The 21,226-nt window shown below is 39.7% G+C and overlaps 1 protein-coding gene across 1 annotated transcript in view; it reads left to right on the top strand.

Moving 5' to 3' along the window:
• Nucleotides 1-18,947, top strand: part of GMCL1 (germ cell-less 1, spermatogenesis associated) — a 52,849-nt gene extending 33,902 nt beyond the window's left edge. The window contains exons 11-14 of the mRNA XM_010367618.2: nucleotides 2,599-2,674; nucleotides 7,842-7,987; nucleotides 10,477-10,564; nucleotides 18,223-18,947. Of these exons, the coding sequence (XP_010365920.2) occupies nucleotides 2,599-2,674; nucleotides 7,842-7,987; nucleotides 10,477-10,564; nucleotides 18,223-18,318 (406 nt within the window). The 3' untranslated portion in view covers nucleotides 18,319-18,947. The remainder of the gene's footprint in view (nucleotides 1-2,598; nucleotides 2,675-7,841; nucleotides 7,988-10,476; nucleotides 10,565-18,222) is intronic.
• Nucleotides 18,948-21,226: the final 2,279 nt, after the last annotated feature.

Genomic DNA, 21,226 nt, shown 5'->3' on the forward strand with positions numbered 1-21,226 from the left:
TGTGGTGGCACATGCCTGTAATCCCAGCTACTCAAGAGGCTGAGGCAGGAGAATCGCTTGAACCTGGGAGGTGGAGGTTGCGGTGAGCCAAGATTGCGCCGTTGCACTCCAGCCTGGGCAACAAAAGCAAAACTCCGTCCCAAAAATAAATAAGAAAAAAAAGGTTGTTGAAATACAAATAATAAATTGAAACCAAAAAATGAGCTATTTAATGGAATTGAGAACTGAAGCATTTTGTAGTATATGAAGTAACAATGAACTGTTTAATGGAATTGAGAACTGAAGCATTTTTGTAGTGTATGAAGTAGCTTATAAATCATCCTATATCTTCTGTATATTCAGTTTTTAAATTTTGGATGTTCTTTACTTTTCAAGATTTTCCTCACCCATTTCCTTATTTAGGGTAATATAGAGTCTCATCTAAGATACTGCACTAGAATAAGTGTTTAGTTTTTTGCCTAAGAGGTACAGTCATTCTGGGGGGATTGGTTTCAGGACCCCTGCGTATACCAAAATCCACACATACTCTAGTCCCACAGTTATTTGGTCCTGCAAAACCCACATATACAAAAAGTTGGCTGTCCATATACAAGTGGGATTTCACATCCCACAAATACTGCATTTTTTTTTTTTTTCTTTTTTTTTTGAGACGGAGTCTCTGTCGCCCAGGCTAGAGTACAGTGGCGCAATCACAGCTCACTGCAAGCTCCGCCTGCCGGGTTCACACCATTCTCCTGCCTCAGCCTCTCCAGCCACTGGGACTACAAGCGCCTACCACCACGCCTGGCTAATTTTTTTGTATTTTTAGTAGAGACGGGGTTTCACTGTGTTAGACTGGATGGTCTCGATCTTCTGACCTCGTGATCTGCCCTCCTCGGCTTCCCAAAGTGCTGGGATTACAGGCATGAGCCACCGCGCCTGGCCAAATAGTGCATTTTTGGTCTGATTTTGGTTGAGAAAAATCTGTGTATAAATGAAGCCAAGAAGTTCAAACTTGTTGTTCAAGGGTCAACTGTGTATGATTATATTGCCGCTTAGGAAATGTTCTGTTCAGCAGATAAACCAAGCATCTGCTCACTGCTACAGGACTGCTAAAGTGAGGAAGACACTATATTCCCTGGATGCTAGGTTATAATCTGATGTCCAGTCTCCCTCTGGGGTTCTCCTCATAAAACTCTCGTTTACGTTGCCAAGAAAGTTATCTTTCTAAAACAGAAATAAAACTGTGTCACTCCTCTACTTAAATATATCCAGGGATATTTGATGATAGTTAAGGGATTATAGTATTGGTATTCAAAATTATTGAAGCTAGATGGTAAGAAAATTTGGCTCATTACACTGTTTTCTCTGCTTTCGTAGGTTTGCAGTTTTTCATAATAAAAAATTTTAAAGTTACAGAATAAATGCTTGGGAACTAGTTACCTACAAGAGCAGTTGAAACTTATTAGCATGACCTGTGGGAACTGTCAGCATTCTATCCCAGATGCATTTAGCTTCATCTCCTTTCATGTTCATCTGCACTAAATGTGCACTAAATTCTTATGTTCATATGCTGCAGCTGCATTAAATTCCTTTACATTTGGTTTTCTGTTATGCTCCAGTTCCTTTTTATCCACTATTTCTTCTGCCTGGAATACTCTTAGCCCTCCTTCGATTTCACCCCTCACCTCCACCTCACCCAATAAGCTTCCACTCAAGCACAAATAAATAATATTTACTCTCTAATGATCCCCCTCTAACCATGGGCAATAAATCTATACCTTCTTCATGCTCTTAATGTCACAAACCACAAATTATTAATGTTATTATAATTAACTCTATTATAATTATTACTTATGTCTAATTCCCTACTAAACTGAGCTCTTGGATATCAAGGACATGTTTTATTAGTCTTATTTACACTTATTTATTTATTGTATTTGTTTCATTATTTTATTATCTATTATATATGCTATTATTGCACCCAATTTCTAGGCACTTCATGTTGTGAATGAGTATATGAATGAATGTATTATATTGCTATCATTTGGAATTATGAAGCTAATAATAATACCATATTTATTACAACTTGAGATAACAGTGTTTCTCTTAATTTATTAAGGTTTTTAAACTGGGGAACCAAGTAAAGACTTAACTGATAAAATTCTACATTTTCTATTAAATATTGATTTTGCATACTTACACTACATGAAAAATGGTTTACATGTGAAACAAGTAATGTTAAGTGGTAGGTGATATCAAGTCACATCTTATTTACAGAAATAATAGATTTTAACTTATTTTACTTAGTAGATTTTTGCTTTTTTTTTTGGCAAATAGAATTTTTCAGTTTTTCTTTTGCTCTTCTCTGGTTTGACTGAGCCCTAATAAAAGTAGTCCAGAAGTCAGGGCAATAAGTGAAACATAGAAGATATTAAATCTTTTTTATCTAGCAAAGGTAATGGACTAAATTTAATCAACACATTGTTGTTTTTATCTGTACCACAAAAATTTATTTTTAAATCTGGTAGCAAGATTTTCTGTCCTTAACTCATAGTTCTTTTTTAATTATTAGTTGCATATTTTCTATGAGAGTTCATGTTTTATGTATATTTTTAGGCCTCAAGAAATCAATAAAGAAGAACTAGAGGGAAATAGCATGAGGTGTGGTAGAAAGCTTGCCAAAGATGGTGAAGTAAGTATGGGTTGTGACTGTTAATATTCTCATACAAATTGTATTATCAGCACATCCTGCACCTGTAAGTAATAATCATGACACTTGGCATACCTCAGAAGAGCTTATATACTTTCTGTAGCATGATCTTCTGGGAAAGGCGTTACAGCCACCACACTCAGTAGTGATTGATTACTTGGCCTTGTATGAGAATGCCAAACTTAAATTTTGAGTTCAGATAAGAGATACAAGAAGAGGGTCCCTTAGCAATCCGAAATTTATAAAGAAGAAATTGTGAGGGATCTGTTACATAGTCTTAAAAGTGATTCTGTGTTACAGTTATCCTAAATCAAGGACATTCAGATCCATTGATTGTTACCCACATTAGGAATTACCTTTTCTCGGCCAGGCATGGTGGCTTACACCTATAATACCAGCACTTTGGAAGGCTGAGGTGGGCAGATCGCTTGAGGCCAGGAGTTCAAGACCAGCCTCGCCAACATGGTGAAACCCTGTCTCTACTGAAAATACAAAAGTTAGCCAGGCATGATGGTGCGTGTCTGTAAACCCAGCTACCAGGGAGGGTGAGGCACAAGAATCACCTGAACTTGGGAGGTGAAGGTTACAGTGAGCCAAGATCATGCCACTGCACTCTAGCCTGACTGGAGAAACCCCATCTCAAAAAGAAATTTTTTCATTATCACCCAATATAAATGTAGATAAGTGAAAGAACAGTATTTAAAAACAATACTTACCCTTCTGCATCCAGAGATTATTTTTTCTATTTAATACTTTTATTTTTTTTTTTTATTTAGAGACAGGCTGTCCATCTGTCACCCAATTGGGAGTGCAGTGGTGCGACCACAGCTCACTGCAGCCTTTACCTCCCAGGCTCAAGCACTCCTCCCATCCCAGCATCCCAAATAGCTGGAATTACAAGCATGAACCACCATGCCCAGCTATCTATTTAATATTTTTTTTTTAAAACTAACTGTGGCTGGGTGCGGTGGCTCATGCCTATAATCCCAGCACTTTGGGAGGCCAAGGCAGGCAGATCACACGGTCAAGAGATCGAGACCATCCTGGCCAACATGGTGAAACACCATCTCTACTAAAAACACAAAAATTAGCTGGGCATGGTGGTGCACACCTGTAGTCCCAGCTACTGGGGAGGCTGAGGCAGGAGAATCGCCTGAACCCGGAAGGCAGAGGTTGCAGTGAGTTGAGATCACACCACTGCACTCCAGCCTGGTGACAGAGCGAGACTCCGTCTCAAAAAAAAAAAAAAGCTGATTGTATCCTATTCAATTGATTTTACAATCTACTAATGGGACATGAACTACATTTTTAAATATTCTCCCCTCTAACTAATCATAATTTTTATTTTTCAAAAAAATCAGCCTTATATAGATACCCATTTGGTTATTGCTGTTCCAAACTTTTGCTCATTTTTACTTTATTTATTTTTAATTTTTAAAAGTTGATTTTTTTTGTTTGCATTGGTTGACTGATTGGCAGTGTCTCAGTGTGTCGCCCAGGCTGGAGTGCAGTGGCACAATCATTGCTCACTGCAGCCTCAGTGCTCTGAACTGAAAGCAATCCTCCTACCTCAGTCTGTGGAGTAGCTGAGACTGCAGACACATGCCACCACACCCAGCTAATTTTATTTGTTACTATTTGTAGAGATGGGGGTCTCCCTATGCTGCCCAGGCTGGTCTCAAATTCCTGGGCTCAAGAGATTCTCCTGCCTTAGCCTCCCAAAGTACTGGGATTACAGGCATGAGCCACCATACCCAGCCTATGTTTGCCTTTATATTATGATAGATGTTCAGAGTATAAAAGAATAGTTTTCTTTAGTTCACATTTTTCCTTGTTGCTGCTTCCAGATCTTGTTGTTACTTTGAAGCAAATGCTTCTACTATACCACCTACTACCCTTATTGTGGCCATAATTCACTGAGCTCACTGCCTTTCTTTTCTTTCTTTCTTTTTTTTTTTTTTTTTTTTTTTTTGAGACAGAGTCTAACTCTGTTGCGCAGGCTGGACTGCAGTGGCACAATCATGACTCACTGAAGCCTTGACTTCCTGGGCTCAAGTGATCCTCCCACCTGAGCCTCCCAAGTAGCTGGGACTACAAGCATGCACCACCACGCCTGGCTAATATTTTTAAATTTTTTGTGAAGACAAGGTCTCACTAGTTGCCCAAGCTGGTCTCAAACTCCTGGGCTCAAGTGGTCCTCCTACCTCGGCCTCCCAAATTGTTGAGATTACAGGCGTGAGCCACCACGTCCAGCCCTCATTACCTTTCTTTATCACTATTCTTTTTTTTTTTTTTGAGGCGGAGTCTCGCTCTGTCGCCCAGGCTGGAGTGCAGTGGCGCGATCTTGGCTCACTGCAAGCTCCGCCTCCCGGGTTCACGCCATTCTCCTGCCTCAGCCTCCCGAGTAGCTGGGACTACAGGCGCCCGCCACCACGCCCGGCTAATTTTTTGTATTTTTAGTAGAGACGGGGTTTCACCATGGTCTCGATCTCCTGACCTTGTGATCCTCCCGTCTCGGCCTCCCAAAGTGCTGGGATTACAGGCGTGAGCCACCGCGCCTGGCCTCTTTATCACTATTCTTATTATCAGTCTTGATGATTTCAATATCTCTATTCCTTGACCTTCCTTCCCCCATGCTCTTGTGCTCCGCCCTTCCTCAGGCATCCATTCCCATGAGCATACCCTTGCGTTATTAATTACTACACCACCTTCAGAATCTCCATTTCAGGCATCCCGTTTTCAGAACCCACCTCGTCTTTCTAGCTCATTCTAGCACCTGGACTCCAACAATTTTTTAACCCCATTTGGCTATATAATACATTATTTTTGCAACATTTCCCTATCACCTTTCTGACCACATTTCTACTTCTTTCTTTGCCTGACTTATATTTTATGTTCCATCTTAAAATTGGTCGCTTGCTTATACTCTTTTAACTTTTCTTTCTCCTCTTTGACATGTTAAACTCACCTGGCTAAACCCCAGCTCTTGTTAAGGGTTGCACGCCGTGCTCGCATCCAAACAGATGAATGTGATTAAAGACAAACACCATACCTCATTAGGTTCCACTTGAATGTGGTAACCATGAATTTCAAGTAGGTTAGTGCTGCATCCTGATCTGTCTGCATTTCCCTAGTGAACTGATCCTCCCATTAGCTGAGGTAACTCATACCTTCTCTCCTCAAAAGGGCAATACTCTCACCCTTACTCTTATCTGATGGCCTTGCTGCCTACTGCAATGAAAAGAGAATCTGTACATCCTCTTACCAGTAGTTCTGCCGGTCTACCTGCATCTGTAGCTATGCTCTATGCTTTTCCTCTTACTAGAAAAATGAACTGCCTGCTTCTTAGTCCATTCCCTCTCTTTGTACTGGACTCTATCCATGCTCACCTATTCAGAACCTTTGCTCCAGCCAGGCACAGTGGTATGCACCTGCAGTTCCAGCTATTTGGGAGGCGTAGGTGGAAAAATTGCTTGAACCCAGGAGTTAGAGTTCAGCCTGAGCAATATAGAGAGACCTTGTCTCTAAAAAAAAAAAAAAAAAAAAAAAAAGCTTTGCCCTTACGGTTATCACGTCACCTCTACTAGGGCAGAAACTGTATGTTATTTACTGCTATGATTCCATTGCTTAGAGGAGCGCCTGGCATATAATATGTGCCCAATAAATATCAGTTAATACTGAATTGCAATCCAGGGTGTCAGCCAAACACTTGAAGCCCTAACTACTTCTCTCTATCACACCACCTTATCTGATACTCTCACATTAACTATTAGCTGATAGAATAAACAAACTCGTGAACCCCATGATGATATTTATATAACCCAGTTATGTGTCACTTAAGGTATTTTAGAGTATTTTTAAAGCAAGGAGATTTTAATGGGTTCTTAATTACCCCCATCTAGATTCTTAGTGCTCTAAGCCATATAGTCACTTAGAGTTGCAGTGAAAAGCCTTATCATTGCTTCACACAGTGGCTCACTGCCTGTAATCCCAGCACTTTGGGAGGCTGAGGCGGGCGGATCACAAGGTTAGGAGTTCAAGACCAACCTGGCCAACATAGTGAAACCCTGTCTCTACTAAAAATACAAAAAAAAAAAAGGCCAGACGCAGTGGCTCTTGCCTGTAGTCCCAGCACTTTGGGAGGCTGAGGCGGGCAGATCACCTGAGGTCAGGAGTTCGAGACCAGCCTGACCAACATGGAGAAACCCCCGTCTCTATTAAAAATACAAAATTAGCCGGGCGTGGTGTTGCATGCCTGTAATCCCAGCTACTCTGGAGGCTGAGGCAGGAGAATCACTTGAACCCGGGAGGCGGAGGTTGTGGTGAGCCGAAATCATGCCATTGCACTCCAGCCTGGGCAACTAGAGCAAAACTGTGTCTCAAAAAACAACAACTTAGGGGCCGGGCGCAGTGGCTCACGCCTGTAATCCCAGCACTTTGGGAGGCCGAGACGGGCGGATCATGAGGTCAGGAGATCGAGACCATCCTGGCCAACACGGTGAAACCCCGTCTCTACTAAAAATACAAAATATTAGCCGGGCGTGGTGGCAGGCGCCTGTAGTCCCAGCTACTTGGGAGGCTGAGGCAGGAGAATGGTGTGAATCCGGGAGGCGGAGCTTGCAGTGAGCTGAGATCCGGCCACTGCACTCCAGCCTGGGCGACAGAGCCAGACTCCGTCTCAAAAAAACAACAACAACAACAACAACAAAAATTAGCCGGGCGTGGTGGCAGGCACCTGTAGTCCCAGCTGCTTGGGAGCCTGAGGCAGGAGAATCACTTGAACCTGGGAGGTAGAGGTTGCAGTGAACTGAGATAATGCTACTGCACTCCAGCCTGAGTGACAGAGTGAGACTCCGTCTCAAAAAAAAAGCATTATTATTTATGGTAGAATTGCAGTATGAAGAGATAAGGAAACTGATCATGAAGAGGAAAGTAGCTTAGAGAATTATGATCATAAGGGCAGCTTTTCTGGCATAGATATATGTATAGTTTGGGGTGATAAGCCTGAAGAAAAAGTCACTGACAAAAAGTCAGCCACTCATGAGGGAAATACTTGTAATGAGTTAGAGACAAAAGACATTTTGAATTTTTAATTTTTGATTTGCTAATATGATTAACTGAAGTAAGTCTTCTCTCTTGTATTTTTTAGTACTGCTGGCGTTGGACGGGTTTTAACTTCGGCTTTGACCTACTTGTAACTTACACCAATCGATACATCATTTTCAAACGCAATACACTGAATCAGCCATGTAGCGGATCTGTCAGTTTACAGCCTCGAAGGAGCATAGCATTTAGGTAGGATGAGATTCCCCACCCCACTCCTCCTCACTCCAGAGGAAATGTAAGAAATAAAACCTTGGCCGGGTGCGGTGGCTCAAGCCTGTAATCCCAGCACTTTGGGAGGCCGAGACGGGCGGATCACAAGGTCAGGAGATCGAGACCATCCTGGCTAACACAGTGAAACCCCATCTCTACTAAAAAATACAAAAAACTAGCCGGGCGAGGTGGCGGGCGCCTGTAGTCCCAGCTACCTGGGAGGCTGAGGCAGGAGAATGGCGTGAACCCGGGAGACGGAGCTTGCAGTGAGCCAGGATCCGGCCACTGCACTCCAGCCCGGGCGACAGAGCGAGACTCCGTCTCAAAAAAAAAAAAAAAAAAAAAAAAAAGAAATAAAACCTTGATAATTTACACCAACATTAGTAGAACTTTGGTAAGCTACAGTATATGTGGAAGTGGTAGAAATGACGAGGCTCCATTCGTGTGAAATGTATTGTCAGTAATCAGAATCATAAGATCTAGTATGTCAGGGAGAATGAATAGACTGGAATATATACCAATAGGGAATATCAGCCTTGAAGTTATCGCCTTGTTGCTATTCCTAGCAAATAAAAGGTCCAGACTGTTGAAATATGTAGCAAGGTATGTTTCCAGGAAAACATGTATTATCCTTAACTTTTTAAAGGATTTAATATGTTAAACTTTGTCCAGTAGTTGCTAGCAATCTTTTTCTGAGAGGATACCAGAAGCTGACAAATTGGACAATAGCTTAATGAACATATGATTTAAAAGTCATATGTTTATACTTACCTTACATCAATACAGAAATTAACTCAAAATGGATCAAAGATCTAAGCATAAGAACTAAAACTATTAAACTCTTGGAAGAAAACATAGGGGGAAAGCTTCCTAATGATTGATTTGGCAGTGATTTCTTCCATAATACACCCAAGCACAGGCAACAAAAGAAGCAGTAGATAAAATTGGACTTCATCAAAATCACAAACCTGTGTATCAGAGGACAGTGAAAAGGCAACCCATGGAATGAGAGAAGATATTTGTAACCACACATTTGACAAGACATGAATACCCAGAATATACAGAAAATTCCTACAACTCTATAATTTTAAAAGAAAACTCAACTCAAAAATGGGCCAAAGACTTGCATAAACATTTTCCCAAAGAAGATATACAGATGGCTAAAAAACACATGAAAAGATGCTCAATATTACTAATTAGAGAAATACAAACCAAAACCACAATGAGCTATCACTTCACACCTATTGGGATGGCTATTAATAAAAACAGAATAGAAAAAAAAACAGAAGTAACAGGTGTTGGTAAGGATGTGGAGTATTTAGAATCCTTGTGCACTGCTCGTGGCCACGTAAAATGGCACAGACACTATGGAACATGGTATGTCGCTTCCTCAAAAAATTAAACGGAATTACCATACAATCCAGCAATTTCTCTTCTGAGTATAGACCCAGAAGAACTGAAAATAGGGACTTAGGCCGGGCGCGGTGGCTCATGCCTATAATCCTAGCACTTTGGGAGGCTGAGGCGGGCAGATCACGAGGTCAGGAGATCGAATCGAGACCATCCTGGCTAACACGGTGAAACTCCGTCTCTACTAAAAATACAAAAAACTTAGCCGGGCGTGGTGACGGGCACCTGTAGTCCCAGCTACTTGGGGGGCTGAGGCAGGAGAATGGCGTAAACCTGGGAGGCAGAGCTTGCAGTGAGCCGAGATTGCACCACTGCCCTCTAGCCTGGGCAACAGAGCAAGACTCTGTCTCAAAAAAAAAAAAGAAAATAGGAACTTAAACAGATATTTCTGTATGCTTACGTTCATAACAGCATTATTCACAATAGCCAAAAGGTGGAAGCAACCCACATGTTCACTGACAGATGCTAGAGAAACAAAATACGGTATATACATAAAAGAGAACATTATTTAGCCTTGAAAAGGAAGGAAATTCTGATACGTGCTAAACATGGATGAACCTGGAGGACATGCCAAGTGCAATAAGCCACTCACAAAAGCACAAATATTATAAGATTCCACTCATATGAAGTACCTAGAGTAGACAAATTCATAGGTACAGAGGGTACACTGGTGGTTGCCAGGGAGGGAAAGTGGGGAGTTAGTGTTTAATGGGTAAGGAGCTTCAGCAAGGGAAAATTAAAATGTTCTAGAGATGAGTAAAGAACAATGTGGAAATACATTTAATGCCACAGAACTATATACTTTAAAATGGTTAAAATGATAAATGTTATGTATATTTTACCACAGTAAAAACATTTATAAATTATTTCTCTTGGCCAGATATGTGTAATAGCACAGGCTTGTCACTGAATGCAGTCAGATTACAGTTTGAAAAGACTTCCTGAAAGTCTTTTATCAAATAAAAAACATAGAGGAAAAAGTAAATATGAAAGTGAGGAAGGGCTTATTTAATCTGTGGTTTAAAAATCCTGTGTTTATTTATTTTTTTAAATCCTAGATTACGTTTGGCTTCTTTTGATAGTAGTGGAAAACTAATATGTAGTAGAACAACTGGCTATCAAATACTTACACTTGAAAAGGATCAGGTATGTTCGATTATATTCTGGTATGTCATTATAATATTTGTCTTTTGAATCCTCTTTTGAAAATTATTAAGTAGAATTAACGTTAAAGTGATGGCATTTTGACCTAAAAGTTGGTTTGAAAGCCTTTTGAAGGTAAAGATGAAAGTACCACGTTCACTTATGCATAACTGACCCCATCCCAACGGAAGCATAATTGGGAGAAAAAAAGAAAACACTATTTGAGGGGCAGGGAAACGCTGATTATAAGGCAATAATTGTTTATCCTGAATATCATCAGCAGCACTAAAATTCATTCCTAAAATTTTAGGAACTTAAGTGCTTTATCCATTGTGTACATAGTGCATTTATTTATACATTCACAGCAGGCATCTTGAAGACAATCCTGTATGTCTCCGAAGCTCCTGAATATCGTTAAGAGCATTATTCTCTAGCCCATTAGGTTCGTAAGATGGCAAACTCTGTGTTGTTCCCCAGATTATCTCCAAAGCCATTTATTTATTCATACATCACACACTTAGAGAAGTTTCAAAGTGTCATGATGAGAAAGTAGACCATTTTTAAAAGTAAAATTGAAAGCTGTTAAAATATTGAGGAAGTTTATTTCTATTAAAACTAATCATCATTCCAAAGGGCATAATATTAAAGGATTCAAAGCTTGTTATAGTTTACATAAATTATGAGAAGTTAGTAGTTTTCCTCAGACTGAAGAGACTATCGTAGAATATCCTTAGCATTGCAAGTAACCCTGGAAGTGATCATTGTAACCTCACATGCCATATGAGAACTTCTTTTAATAGCATTCTTACAGAGGGTCATCCACTCATTGTTGAAACTCTAGCCGACCCCCATCTTACATGAAAGGTAATAGGTAGGAATGTCCATTTCAAGGCAGATATATAATGAGAAAGTTCAAATCTGCCTCCATCAGAATTCTCTGTTGGTCCTTCTTGTACCCTCTGCAGCTGAAGAGATAATGACTATCTTTATCTTCTACCTGAAACTTCATGAAAAATACCATCATGGCTCAATCCCAGCCAGAGACCTAAAAAAGCACCAGGCCAAGATAGTAGTTGTATTCCATATGTTCCTTCAGCAAACATTTGTGTCCCCACCATGTGCTTGGTTCTCAGCTAGGAGTAGAAGAAATAAAGACAGGCTTGTGTTAATATAGACTAGTGTAAGTAGCGTGATAGAATGAGCTCAGAGTGTGCAACCTTGAGGGAGAAGACTCTAACCTGTAACTGAGCAGTTGCCGGGGTTGGGGGTGGTTATTGGAGGAGGAGGAGAAAGAAAGCTCAGGGAAAACATCATCTCCTGGAAAAGTGTTCAAGTCAATGCATACCTGAACCAAGCCTCAAATGGTGAGTAAGATGGAAGCAAGGGAATACACGGGTCATTCAAGGAACTGAAAGATGGTTGGAAGAGTTCAGTATAACTAGAGCCAGGGCATAAGGGCTGTGGATGGAGTTTGGAAGATTTACTTCGGGAGTTGTGTAAGTGTTTCGTATAGGTTATGGATGTTGTAGAAAGAACGGAAAATATAAGTCAGCTGAAATAACAATCATACATGTACCACTCAGATACATTGCTGAGTTTTTTCTTTACCTGTATCTTTTTTGCAGAATTAGATCACAGTAGATTAGCTATTTTGTAACCTGCTTTTTTTTAATGGTGAAATATATATATATTTAGGATTCACCAGCTGGATTCAACTTAGATGATCCCAGTTTTTTGGCAACATCTAAAAGCAGCATGCTCAGGAGCCAGTTGAACATGCGCTTTCTTCTTTCCATCAGTGCTGATCACAGTGTTGATCTTGGCCACCTCGGTGTCATAGAGCTCCTCCACAGCCTGTTTGATCTTATGCTTTTTGGCCTCGACATCCACAGTGAACACAAGTGTGTTGTTGTCTTCTGTCTCCTTCATGGCCAACTCAGTGGTTGGGGAGAACTTGTTGGCAGCATAGTGGTCAGGCCTGGGGGAGTGGCAAAGTGGGGTTACCTGGCCTGGGCCCAGTAGAAGAAAGGCTTAGTCCTCTCTCAGAGCCCAAGGCCGGGAGAGCCTAGATGCATCAGACAGTGAGGTAGTAATTGTAATCTACTTTTTTTTTTCACTTTGTTGTACATAGATTTTCTTGTCAATAAATATATATTCACAGCATCATTTTTATGAACTGCATAATATTAGTTGTTTTGGCTATACTATAATTTAGATAATTCCTCTTTATTGGATAAAGTTGTTTCTCATTTTTTTCAATACTATAGGAAATATACATATATCTTTGTCCGTTTTTATGATATTTTAAAAGCATAAATTCCAAGTAGAATTCTTGTTGCATGGTACATACAATTTTCTAATGGACAAATTGCCCTCCAAAGGTACTGTCCAATTCGTACTGCCCCCCGGCAGCAGTACAGGAGAGTATACCCGATACTGTGTCTTATCATTCTTTTTCATCTCTATCCCAGTGTAGTAAATGTTAAAACAAATATTTGTTTTAACTTTCATTTCTTTTTGTTTATTTGTTTGTTTTGAGACAGAGTCTTGCTCTGTTGCCCAGGCTGGAGTGCACTAATTTTTGTATTTAGAGTAGAGACAGTGTTTCACCATGTTAGCCAGGCTGGTCTTGAACTTCTGGCCTCAAGTGATCCACCTGCCTTGGCCTCCCAAAGTGCTGGGATTACAGGTGTGAGCCACCACGCCTGGCCCTTAATTTTCAATGTTCATTTCTTTGGTTACTGTATGGTTGGGTTTTGTTATGCTTATTGAACATATCATCTCATGTAAACTGACAGCTTATGTTGTTTCTGTTAAATTTTTTATTAAAATGTTCATTTTTTTCTTGCTAATTTTTAACAGCTTTTATGTATTAAAAATACTAACATTTGTGATCGTCTGTAGTTTTTACTTTTTCTCTTTTTTTTTTTTTTGAGACAGGTTGTCACTCTGTCACTCAGGCTGGAGTGCAGTGGTATAATCTTGGCTTACTGCAGCCCCCACCTCCTGGGCCTCACAAGTAGCTGAGACTACAGGCTCGCACCACCACGCCCAGCTAAATATTTTTGTATTTTTTTATAGAGACAAGGTTTTGCCACGTTGCCCAGGCTGGTCTGGAATTCCTGGGCTCAAGCGATCCATCTGCCTCGGCTTCCCAAAATGCTGGGATTACAGGCATGAGCCACCATGCCCAGACAGTCTTTACATTTTTGTCATTTGTCTTTTCAACCTTCAAAACAATCTATCTTTTTCTTTTATGATTTCTTTTTTTGGTGTGATCCTTAGGCCCCCATCTTATTAGGATTATATAAATAGTCATCTACATATTTTTCTGTTCTTTTTATGGCTTAATTTTTTACTTTGGAGTATTTGATGATGTATCTGAAGTGTACTGGATGTATCAATGTGTTTGAAATGCCTTATTGTACATGAAATACTTATAAACTTGCTTTCATTTCTGGACTTTCTGTTTTATTGATTTCTTTGTTATGAAGACAAGGCATTGTTTTAATTAGGCTAACTTTAAAATGCATTTTAATATTTAGTAATGCAAAACCACCTTCATTTTTCTTTTTTCAAAAATCTCTCAGTTCTTTTTGCATGATTATTCTCCTGTGTGGGATGTAGAATCATTTTGCTAAGTTTCCTTTCAAAAATTCCTGTGGGGATTTTAATTTATATGATTAAATATGTAGAGTAGGCCAGGCGCGGTGGCTCAAGCCTGTAATCCCAGCACTTTGGGAGGCCGAAACGGGTGGATCACGAGGTCAGGAGATCGAGACCATCCTGGCTAACACGGTGAAACCCCGTCTCTACTAAAAAATACAAAAAACTAGCCGGGCGAGGTGGCGGGTGCCTGTAGTCCCAGCTATTCCGGAGGCTGAGGCAGGAGAATGGCGTAAACCCGGGAGGCGGAGCTTGCAGTGAGCTGAGATCCGGCCACTGCGCTCCAACCTGGGCCACAGAGCCAGACTCCGTCTCAAAACAAAAAAAAAAAAAATATGTAGAATAGTTTGTGGACAGTTGATGTCTTCCTTTCTGGAATATGGTATTTTCTACATTTATTTAGGTCTTCTCTTATGTCTCTCTCTAAAATTTGTAGTTTTTCCCATATTGCTCCTGTATTATTTCCTAGAAGTATAATTTTTTTTTTGTTTTTTTTTTTTTTTTGAGACGGAGTCTTGTTCTGTCGCCAGGCTGGAGTGCAGTGGCGTGATCTCAGCTCACTGCAACTCCACCTTCTGGGTTCAAGCGATTCCCCTGCCTCAGCCTCCCAAGTAGCTGGGATTACAGGCACATGCCACCACGCCCCGCTTTTTTGTATTTTAGTAGAGACGGCGTTTCACCATTTTGGCCAAGATGGTCTCGATCTCCTGACCTTGTGATCCGCTCTCCTTGGCCTCCCAAAGTGCTGGGATTACAGGCGTGAGCCACTGCGCCCAGCCAGTATTTTACATTTCAACTGCTAATATGAAATGAATCATTTGTTCTAATAGTTTTTGATAATGTAAGAAAGGTAGTGATTTTTGTATATTTATTTTGTAACTGTCCGTCTTATAAGACCATGCTAAATGGATTTTCATTATAGAAAGTTCTCTCAGATGGCAATGTGTAGGAAGGATTCAAGATATGATAATGGCAATAAAACAATTTATTGATTATATAGCTATAATTCAGATTAAAAGTGATGAGAACCTTAAAGAATGTAGCAGTGAAGATGAAAATATTGATGGGTTCTGGAAATAAAGTGGTGCAATTGAGAATTTGATTCTTAATCGTGTGTGTGCATGAGGAAATGTCAGATGGTTCATGGTTTTCTGATTTGGGCAATTTGATTTATAGTAGTGGTTTTACCTGAGATTTGAATTATAGGAAGGAAAATGAACATGACGTAGTGTTGGTGATGGTGAAGAGATGATGAATTCCGTTTAGGTCACGTTTAATTTGAGAGCATCAAGGTGAAAATTTGATAGGCTGGTTAATAAATGGATTTGGAGTTTACAAGTAATGCCTGAACTAGAAATAATAGTTGGATGAGATAACATACAGGAAATGTGTAGAGAATATGACACGATAGAATCCTAGTGATCACTGGTATTTAAGAGATGGGCAAAACAGGTAACCTGGTGAGACATTCAAAAGCTGGGATGGGGAATCAAAGCCAAATTGCAGGCTTGGCATGGTAGCATATGCCTGTAATCCCAGCACTTTGGGAGACCAAGGCAAGAGGATTGCTTGAGACCAGGAGTTCAAGACCAGCCCTGGCAACATAGTGAAACCCTGTCTATACAAAAAATTAAAAAATTAGCCAGGCATGGTGGCATGTGCCTGTAGTACCACCAACTCAGAAACTGAGGCAGGAGGATCACTTGAGCCTGGAAGGCTGAGGCTGCAATAAGCCGTGATCATGCCACCGCACTCCAGCCTGGGTGACAGACTCAGGCCCTGTCTCCAGACAAAAACAGACAAACAAAAAACACTACCAACAACAACAAATACCCAGAAATTTATTTTTTTAAGCCAAATTGTAAGAGTGAAAGTGGAGGTGGCCCAGAAAGAAAGGAAGGGATAGATAGTAGCCAATAGTTGAGGGTTTGAATTTGAGTTACTTCATAACTAAGTAAAGATTATTCAATAATGAGTTGTATTTGTAGATCTTGGAATTTAGACATATAAGATAGAATGTGGGGGAAGTAATAGAGAAATAGTATAGAATAAGTTGCAAAAACCTCAAAGAAGCAGGGATCTCTACATAGAGATGAATAACTAATTATCTGGAAGTAGAAGTGGGACCTAGGAGGATGCTGCTACTCTGCTGCTGCGATATGTGGGCTCCACAGCTTCCATCCATAGTGGAATAATGACAATAGAACTTTGCTGTAAAGGTACTTCAATGCAAATGCAGGTGCAGATTGAACCTTTAGGTGAAGCAACACATTTGATGAAGCTAGGATCAACCTATCCTGTTTGGGAATGGAGAGTGGGGATTAATACAATTTAATATTCAAAAATTGGTGTGTCCATTCAGCCAAATGATATCCACATGGCTTCCTTCTTTCTCCAGAGTTGGCCCTTTGACCTGCCCTTCCCTGCCTCAATCTTAACTATATTCAAATACCAGAAGGCTAATCTTCCTCAGAAGCTTTTAGTTATTAGGTACAGAATCTTAATTTTTATCATCAGATATACATATCATCGAAGCATTTGTCCACAACAAATTTGGTAAATGTGTCTTCATCCAGATTATTGATAAAAATTTTGACTAGGTCAGGATGTCTCAAGTATCTGAAGACCAACCATGCTTTGGCATCATTCCTCTCTGGTGACACTGTTAGCACAATCAGTCTAGGTGATGGCCTCCCCTAATTTTGTTCACTGATGTCTTTTTAAAATACCACTTTCCCTCATATATAGAGAGAGAGATTGTGTGTGTGTGTGTGTGTGTGTGTGTGTGTGTGTGTGTGTGTATGTGTGAGACATTTGTACTCTCTACCTTCTTTATTCAAATTTATCTCCTTGTTCCCTCAACACAGAAGCTGTGTCCAGTGAGTCTGCTTCAGTCACTCAAATATTCTAGTTTTAGTCCCTCTTCATGCAGGAATACATGCCTCAGTAAAAAATTAAAACTTTGGATTTAAACAGTGTTTAATAGTATCTTAGCCAAAATAAATAAAGTGTAACTAATGCATACTATGGCAGAGAGTGTATGCCAGGCATTTAAAATGTAGGAATTCTCATTTTAGTGCTTCCTCTTTTACTCTGAGGATTGATTCTGTTTAGCAAATGCTTCTAGTAAAGGATATATGAGGTTCCAAACAGAGATCTGTAGCATCAGGGATGTTATATTTGTGTAGTGTCAACTCCTGTCTCTGGGAGTTCTGAGCATTCTTGTGTGTGTTGATGTAACTGAACCTGAAATTGCTTTTCCATGATAATGCATTTTATGTTTCAGGAGACAAATTACATGTTTGTCATAGGGACAGTGGGAAATCTTAAACAATAGTAGGAACCCTGCTTTTTGGTGATGATAATGACTCCCGACCCTCATCCCAGTGATTTGCTGTACCCGACGGCCATCAGAAATCGAAGCCAAGTAGCCGGGCACATTGGCACCTCCCTGTAATCTCAGCTACTCAGGAGGCTGAGGCAGGAGGATGAGGCAGGAAGATCTCTTGAGCCCAGGAGTTCAAGGCCAGCTTGGGCAATATAGAAAGACCCTATCTCATTTTTTTTAAATGATTATTTTTTAAAAGGAAATAAAATGTTTAAAACATTGAAGTCAAGTGAGAAGTTTATGTATTTGTAGACATTGTGTCTGTTCACAAAATATGTAAGTATTTGATAGAAATTTTTGCAATAATGAAAATAACTATCATTATTGAGTACACAATAGATAGCTGGCCTTGTGAAACCCCCTGTGCATTGTCTCATGTAATCCTCCTGTAAGTCAGGTACTCTTATTGTCCCCATCTTACAGTGAGGAAGCTGCATTTGACAAGGTCACACAGCTAGTGGGTGGGAGTTTGGAGAGTGGAGTTGTGGATCTCAGACTCAGGACACTGTCTCCTTTGATTCACTCAGTTCAACAGTTTGGTTTTTTTGTTTTTATTTTTAAGCTATTGCTATCTAATTGTCATTAAATCTACAAATCTGTCTTATAGGAACAAGTGGTGATGAACTTGGACAGCAGGCTTCTGATCTTCCCCTTATATATCTGCTGTAACTTCTTGTATATATCACCAGAAAAAAAGAATTGAAAATAATCGTCACCCAGAAAATACAGAAAACTGAAGATCTCATCAGTTGGAAACAGTGGCACTTTGAAAACTTTTTAGGCCAGTTTTAATTTAATGGCCCTACTGATATTCACATCTAAGGTGACTAACAATGACAAAGGCCTTACGAACTGTACGGACAATACAGAAGATTATTCTTATCCTCATTGTATTTCTATGCATATACGAAAAAACATTTTAAAGCCAAGAAAATATCTGTCAAACCATTTCTGTTAGAGCGATGTCAACTCATGCGTCTAATTTAGCATCAGTAGAAAATTGTTGTAGGTAAATCTCACATTTATCTGCAACAAAATATAGATTTAATTTTTAGCTTGAACTTTCTTTCTGCCTTATGTTAGTGGACCTCAGTTATCCATCTGTAAATTTCTTTTTATTTGGTTAAAATAATCTAAAAGAATAATTCGGATGGCCAATTAGAAATGCTCTTTTCAGTTGGTGCATTTAAAGCTTTCCTTTAATATTTTCACCTGCTCATTATGATGCCTCCTTTTAGTTCAATCTCTTTCCAGCTCACACTTGTGTTTAATCATTAAATATTTTCTTCCTGGTTTTGGAGACTAAACTGAGAAACTTTTTTTTAAACTTAAGCATTGTCATTGCTATTTTTTTAAATTAGGCTTTCTTAGGATTTTAGGAACAATGAAAGTTAGCTTCACACCTTCAAATGATCTTGAATGAGGGAAAAATCAGTTTGATTCCAAGGATATTTCTTGCCTTACATGATCTTTTCTTTGACAGTCTGTACACCTTTATTATTAGGTTTAGAATTATTTATGTATCAGATATTATAGTTTTAAACATTTTTTTTTTTTTTTTTTTTTTTTTTTTCTGAGACGGAGTCTCGCTCTGTCACCCAGGCTGGAGTGCTGTGGCCGGATCTCAGCTCACTGCAAGCTCTGCCTCCCGGGTTCACGCCATTCTCCTGCCTCAGCCTCCCGCGTAGCTGGGACTACAGGCGCCGCCACCTCGCCCAGCTAGTTTTTTTTTTTTTTGTATTTTATAGTAGGGACGGGGTTTCACCGTGTTAGCCAGGATGGTCTCGATCTCCTGACCTCATGATCCGCCCATCTCGGCCTCCCAAAGTGCTGGGATTACAGGCTTGAGCCACCGCGCCCGGCAGTTTTAAACATTTTAATATTCTCTGATCTTTAGGATTATTTATGTTCAAATTTTAGTTGGGAACTTTGTTTCCTACTTAAGCTCAGGACTTTATACCCTCTGAATTGAGTGCCTTTGAGTTACACATGCTAATAGAAATTTCATAGTAAATGTAAATAAGGTCAGAGGATCTAATATAGAACCTGATGATGAAGCATTAATGTAAAAATGGAACTTATTTTTGTCAAAAATGAGATGTACACTTGTCGTGATTTATATATGTTGACCTTTTGTGTTTATTACTGTTTTGAGAATAGCCATGTTCATTTTCTTTCCAGTTAGAGTAAGTACTTCTGTGGTTAATGTATATTTTTATTATGGTTTTTAAAATGGGAATCATTTTTATGTATCTGTGCAAATAATAAATGCCCATTTGGAAAAAGAGTAAGTAAGCTCTTACATAAAATGGACCAAAAAACCCCTCTTAACTGAAACCAAAATTTTTTTTCTTTCTAGTTAGGTTTTTATTCCAACTCCTTTTAACTTTTGGAATTTATTAATAACTTTTTTCTTTCTTAATGATATGCCTATAGGTTCATAAATTGCTTTTGTTATTTTAAAATTCATCCATTTGGTTTAACTTAAAGGAACCTTTTAAATGCCTCACCCTTGACCCTCAGAGCTGGAATTTAAATGTTTCTAATACAGTGATTTGGCTGTTATCAAGAGGTTACATTTCAGCTGGTCGTCAGCCGGGTGTGGTGGCTCACACCTGTAAGCCACTTTGGGAGGCTTGAGCTCATGATCCGCCCACCTCAGCCTCCCAAAGTACTGGGATCTCAGGCATGAGCCACTGCCCAGCCTGTTTTTTGTTTTGTTTTGTTTTGTTTTGTTTTTTTACGAAGTGTTTCACAGCTAACATTTTATCTAATTTCAAGTCTTTCAATAGGATTACCATCATATGTGAATAATTTTCAACATCAAATGCAAAAATAGGGTTACTGGGGGCTGAGCACAATGACTCACACCTGTAATCCCAGCACTTTGAGAGGCCGAGATGGGCAGATCACCTACGGTCAGGAGTTCGAGACCAGCCTGGCCAACATGGTGAAACCCCGTCTCTACTAAAAATACAAAAATTAGCTGGGCATAGTGGCGGGCGCCTGTAATCCCACCTACTCGGGAGGCTGAAGCAGGAGAATCGCTTGAACCTGGGAGGCAGAGGTTGCAGTGAACTGAGATCGTGCCATTGCACTCCAGCCTGGATGACAGAGTAAGACTCTGTCTCAAAAAATATATTAAAAAAATAGGGTTACTGAAGATCACTGTAGCCACTTAAGTGTAAGTTAATTAAAATTTAAAGAAATTGAAAATGTACTCCCTCAGTCACACTAGCCACACTGTAAGTGCTCAGTAACTCATGTACCTGGTGGCTACCATACTGGACAGTACAGCTATAGAATATTTCTATTGCAGAAAGTTCTGATAGCTGATGTAGAATATCAGACTGGTAATTGTTAAGCTGTTTAAGATGAACCTGTGTAAAGAATAGAAAATAATAGAGCCAGGGGTACAAATGATAAGCATAAATGACTTGTCAATCTCCTGAAATACGTTCAACCAGTATGGACCCAATCATGTGACTGGATTAAAATTTTTTAAAAGGCATGGCACAAACTCTCCTCAACCAGAGAGTTTTAATTCTTCCCAAGGTCTAAGGTACAGGGGTACAAAGAGCGAAAATCCTCAAAAGGCATCAATCATTATT

The sequence above is a fragment of the Rhinopithecus roxellana genome, chromosome 17 (assembly GCF_007565055.1).
Source record: "Rhinopithecus roxellana isolate Shanxi Qingling chromosome 17, ASM756505v1, whole genome shotgun sequence".
Taxonomy (NCBI): Eukaryota; Metazoa; Chordata; class Mammalia; order Primates; family Cercopithecidae; genus Rhinopithecus; species Rhinopithecus roxellana.